Source organism: Cervus canadensis, chromosome 9 (assembly GCF_019320065.1).
Source record: "Cervus canadensis isolate Bull #8, Minnesota chromosome 9, ASM1932006v1, whole genome shotgun sequence".
NCBI classification, from domain to species: Eukaryota; Metazoa; Chordata; class Mammalia; order Artiodactyla; family Cervidae; genus Cervus; species Cervus canadensis.
The window spans coordinates 59,749,454-59,755,453 of record NC_057394.1 but is presented as its reverse complement, the minus strand read 5'-3'; the positions used below and the strand labels follow the sequence as shown (position 1 = coordinate 59,755,453).

The 6,000-nt window shown below is 36.0% G+C and overlaps 1 protein-coding gene across 1 annotated transcript in view; it reads left to right on the top strand.

Moving 5' to 3' along the window:
- SUGT1 (SGT1 homolog, MIS12 kinetochore complex assembly cochaperone) overlaps positions 1–6,000 on the top strand; it is a 42,913-nt gene that overhangs the window by 17,211 nt on the left and 19,702 nt on the right. The window contains exon 10 of the mRNA XM_043478351.1: positions 1,406–1,513. Coding sequence (XP_043334286.1) covers positions 1,406–1,513 — 108 coding nt within the window. The remainder of the gene's footprint in view (positions 1–1,405; positions 1,514–6,000) is intronic.

Here is a 6,000-nt window from a genome sequence, read left to right as displayed (position 1 = left end):
TTTGGTCTAGTTCTGTGAAAAATACCGTTGGTAGCTTGATAGGGATTGCATTGAATCTATATACTGCTTTTGGTAGAATAGCCATTTTGACAATATTGATTCTTCCAATCCCATTGAACACGGTTATGTTTCTCCATCTGTTTGTGTCCTCTTTGATTTCTTTCATCAGTGTTTTATAGATTTCTATGTATAGGTCTTTTGCTTTGGGTAGATATACTCCTAAGTACTTTATTCTTTTTGTTGCAATGGTGAATGGTATTGTTTCTTAATTTCTCTTTCTGTTTTTTCATTGTTAGTATATAGGAATGCAAGGGATTTCTGTGTGTTAATTTTATATCCTGCAACTTTACTATATTCATTGATTAGCTCTAGTAATTTTCTGGAAGAGTCTTTAGGGTTTTCTATGTAGAGGATCATGTCATCTGCAAACAGTGAGAGTATCTTGAGTTTTCTTGAGATTTAAATGTATATGTTATGAAACATACTCTGTTCTTAGGTATATAAGAATTTGTCTGAAGAATACCAGATTTTTTTATTTTATTTTTTTGATTGGAACATTTAGTCCATTTACATTTTTCCCCTTTTTTGTCATGGGCAGTGCTGTTTATTTTTGGAGTATAGTTGCTTTACAGTGTTAGTTTCTGCTGGGCAACAAAGTGAAGCAGCTGTGTGTATAGATACATCCCTTTCCTCTTAAGCCTCCTCCTTCCTTTCCCCGCACCACTCCCTGGATCATCCCGGAGCACTCAGCTGAGCTCCTGCTGCCGTATAGCAGCTTCCCACTGCTGTTTCACACACCATAGTGTATACATGTCTCATCTACTTGCCCAGTTTGTCTCCCCTCCTCTTCTTCCCTTCCCCACCCCCGCCATGTCCACATATCTGTTCTCTGTTTTCTTCTCTGTTCCTGCCTTGCAAACAGGCTCATCTGTTACCATCTTTCTACATTCCAGATACATGCTTTGTTACACGATACTTTTGTTTTTGTCTTCTGACTTTATGACACACTCTAGATCTATCCACATCACAAATGACCCAATCTTGTTCCTTTTTATGGCTGAGTAATATTCCATCATGTATGTGTGTGTACACACCCATATATATGTATATATACACATCACATTTTTATCCATTCATCTGTTTGATGCACATTTAGGTTACTTTCATGTCTTGGCTGTTGTAAATAGTGCTGTAGTGAACATTGAGGTACATGTGTCTTTTTGAATTATGAAGGATACCAGATTTTTAAAAAGGATTATTTCGAGATTCCTAAATCTTATATTCCGTATAAGGTTTTAAAAATACTCTGCAACAGTACTATAGTTCTGTAATTATAGTCAGCTTAAGTACTTTACCCTTCTTTAAATTAATTTATAAAATGTGCTCCTAATTTTATGTTCATTAGTTGTCTGCTTTGGTGAAACTTCCTTCTGGAGAGGATTACAGTTTGAAACTGAGACTTCTTCATCCTATAATACCAGAGCAGAGCATGTTTAAAGTACTTTCAACAAAGGTAAGACCATTGAAAAGGGTTGTCATTGGTAATCTTTTCAAAATATAGGAACATTGGTCATCTAATTATCCCTGTGGTTGTAAACTTAAGATCCTTCTAGCCACAAATGTTTAAATTAAATAAGAATGGTAGTTTTTGAATAATAGTTTTTCCCCCTCCCCTAATTCTAGGAAAATGGAGTTTAAAAATCTAACCTCAGCAGTGTTTATATGCTTATTAAGATCGGTATAGTGCTTCTTGATAAACAGTTTCCACTGAAGATACAATGATCAGCATCTTTTTAAGATTTGATACTCACAGTGTTTCATGTCTTGAACTTGTCAGTTTGGTCCATTGTGATATATAAATGCTTTTCTCACGCTTCCCTATGGAGATAAAAATACAGACTATTATAAAGATGAATCTGGTGTCTTGTTTTTTAGTAAAGCTGAATTTTAGGTTACTGTGTAATGAGGGATTAATTAATTGCAGTTTGAATAACTATAATTTATAGATTTGTTTATATTTTCAAAAAGTAAAAATATGCAATAGAATTGAAATTCATGGAATATATCAGCTACCAGTCAGAAGATGTAGTGAGAGTGTAGTAGGATAGAAGTGTAATTTAGCAGAAAAAATACTGAACTGAAAATCAAAAAATCTGACTCTGGTTCCTTGCTTGCTCTGTAAGTGTAGACTAGTCACATATGATCATAGGGCATGATTTCCATTATCTTGTGAAAATGAGAGAACTATGGACTTTGAAGTCTGAAATCCTTTCACCTGTAAGATTGCATGAGGGTGTATGATGAGAAAGAATGATATGAATAGATTTTTTGCATTACTACACCTTTTCTATACACATGTTCTGCAGCTTACTTGGTTATTTAACTTTTGAGCTGTGTGAATTTCCCACTCATAGACTAGAATCAGGGTTGGCTTATGTCATGAAGAATGATAACTGGGCCTGCAGGAAGAAGAAAGCATCTGCAGAGGGTTGGAGCAGGAAGTGCAAAGTAAAGAAGCAGTAGTGTTTGCATCTAGTTAAAAATGATCTGCTTAAAACTATTTGAAGAGTGAAACATACAGAGCTGTTTACTTAGGAGGCAGAGATAGGAAACCGTTGTTTGGATGACAGAAAGTGAGAAAAAGGATGACATCTTATGAAGATTTTAGTCTTACCGGCCCTGTCTACATTGGACAGAATTTGTTTAATAATATTGGGTAAAATAAGCGGAGAACTATAACTCGATTTGACAGGGAGCTAACTGAGCGACTGAACTGAACTGAAGTCAGAATATTAGGAGTTGGCATTTTTGTACATCTTTCTGTTGAGAGATTGTTAATGCATGTCTTCTTCTTTTTTTTTTTTAATGCATGTCTTTTTGAAGTAATTTAAATTGATTTGTGTGAAAATATGGCAAATAACTTCAAAACCTGTTTCCACTTTGTATAATGGAATAGGGTATTTGGTGACTACACAAGTCTGTGTGGCAAGAAGCGAGGCTCTAACTAAGCACTGTCACATTTTTTATTCTCCTTTGAATCTTGTGAGTGCTTGTTGTTTGTAACCATTCCCCAAAGCCCTCTTACTGTTTTCCCAACTTACCTTTTCCCCCCTTGGTCCTTTCTTTAAATGCGACATAGCTACTACCCTTCCCTGTATGGTAGTTTGTTTATATGTACATTTATTTCCCTCACTTTCTGTAAGTCTTCTAAAGATAAGCTGTCATACTTGGGTCTCTGTATGTGCTTCAGGGAAAGTTGCCAGATAAAGTACAGGTGGTGGTGGTTTAGTCGCTAAGTCATGTCCGACTCTTGCAACCCCATGGACTGTAGTCTGCCAGGCTCCTCTGTCCAAGGGATTTTCCAGGCAAGAATACTGGAGTGGGTTGCCATTTCTTTCTCCAGAGGATCTTCCCGACCTAGGAATCGAACCCTGGTCTCCTGCATTGCAGACAGATTCTTTACCAACTGAGCTGTGAGGGAAGCCCTAAAGTACAGGATGCGCAATTAACTTTACATACAGTAAATAATTTTAAGATACAAACATGTTCCATTCACTAAATTTGGCAGTCCTAGCCCTGTACACTGTATGTCATGAGTAGGTGGTCAGTAATTGTGCAGAGAATGAATTTAAATTGGGTTCTGATACTGGCCTTACCAAGTTTGCAGAGTTGTAATAAGTGTCTTTATTCTTAGGTTTACAGGTAAAAAGAAACTGAGGTTCACGGACTTCAAATCCTTTCCCCAAGTTTCAAGTTACTAAATTGTTCAGCATGGCCCAGGAAGAATACTTAGATTTTTGTAAAGCAAGTGTTTCTTTTCTTAGGTTTGTCTAAGTTCTGGACTAAAGAATTTAGATTTGAAGGATATATTCTGGAGGATGATTATTTTTACTGTCCTAACCCAAAGTAATATATTTTACTTTGTTAAGCTATCTGTTTTTAAGCTGTGTTTTATGGGAAACAAATGGAAAGAATTGTACCTAATTAGATCCTAAGGGAAATGACATTTTTGAATCCTTTTTTATACAGCAGAGGGAGTCAGTATTAAAATATTGAAAATAAAATCTTTCTCTGGGTTACTGAGGCTTATCTATTGATGTCACTAGAAGGGAAAAATAGTAATTTTCTTTTCATATGTTTGCAGGTGGATTGAGAAAAGGGTGCATTTTGCTTGGGAAAATCTGCTTGATACTAGAGATTCTGTAAAATCTGTGGTTTGAAAGGGCTGTTTCTTTGCCTTTTGAGAATCCTGTTTTCTTTCCCACCTTCAAATAGTGCATGTTGCATATTTATGTATAACTGTTGCTTAAGTGTTATTCAAGTGAAATATAATTTGCAGTGAAGATAGGAAGAGGTAAGTACCCTTCAATTATTGAAATAGCATTTCTTAACTTTTTTTTTTTTTTTTGCCATGCCACACAGCTTGCAGGATTTTAGTTCCTTAACCAGGGATTGAACCTGGGCCCCAGCAGTGAAAGCGCCAAGTCCTAACCATTGGACTGCCAGGGAATTTCCCTTAACTAAGTATTTTATAGTATAGTGTCTAATGTCTTTTTTTTAAGTCAGAATTCATATATATATATATTTTAGTACCACTGGTAGTTATTTCTACCTTCTACTGAATATCTGCCTACATATCTGCCTGCTGATCCATTTTTTTAAATTAAGAAACTAATTTTTTTATTTCATTTTGTTAATCTCCTGACAGTATTCTCTCAACACAACCATAGGATTTATCTTCAGTAACAGCTATGCTGTAAAATACTCATTTTAAAGATTAATATTCACTCCAAGAAAAATTGCTATTGTAGAAATGTTCTTGCATTCCTATTTTTAGAGTAATTTTTTGTATTATGTCAATATAAAATATGAAGGCTTTTAACTGGAATTGTGGGAAATAAAAATGTGTGTCTTAGAGACAGGTAGCCTCCTTGTCCCTTCTTAACCCACTAAAATTTTACAAGTTTTAGTATTCTTTTTTTAAATATTCATGGAAGAATCTTAATTATGATCTGATGGGATTGGAGGTGTCTGGTCAGGATACTCCTGCTTTTTTAAACACAGATGTGTGTAGGGTTTCGAATTATTGTTTTGTTAGTGCTTTTGATGTGGTAGTGGTGGTAATAAGGTGTCTTTTTTTTAAATAACTGTTCAGTTGCTGATATCCACAAATTGCAGATCTTGGAGTATATTCTTGCTGCCTTTTCTATTAATGTATATATGTATATTTTCGAAAGAAAAGGATTTTACTGTCCATACTATCTGTAGCTGTCTTGTTAAATTTAGCGTGCATTATGGATTTTTTTTTCATGTTCTTAGATGTTTTTCAGCAAAGTATTTCATCATATGCATTTACTGTAGCTTATTTAGCCAGTGCCGTGTTGTGTGACCTGTAAAGAATTACAGTAGCTAACTGTTTTGATAGCTGTGTATTATCCTATGTAATCCTCCCAGTTACTACATGGTGCCAGTATTGTTACTACCTTTTTACAGCTATGGAAACTGAACCCAGAGATGTGAAATAATTTGCTCAGATGTTCGAGCTAATTGTAGCAGTGATGAAGAAGATACTCATAATAGCATTCACTTATTTGCCAGACACAGTGCTATATTGTTTTCATATATCGTTTTGTTTAATCCTCATAAGAACCCTGAGTGAGCTATGCCCTTGTTATTGTTCAGTCACTGAGTTGCATCTGATCCTTTGCAACCCCACAGACTGCAGCACGCCAGGCTTCCCTGTCCTTCACTATCTGTTGGAGTTTGCTCAGATTCATGTCCATTGAGCTGGTGATGCTGTCTAACCATCTCCTCTGCCGCTCTCGTCTCCTCTTGCCTTCAGTCTTTGCCGGCATCAGGGTCTTTTCCATCGAGTCAGCTCTTCGCATCAGGTGGCCAATGTATTAGAGCGTCAGCTTCAGCATCAGTCCTTCCAGTGAATGTTGAGGGTTGATTTCCTTTAGGAGTGACTGGTTTGATTTCCTTACAGTCCAAGGGACT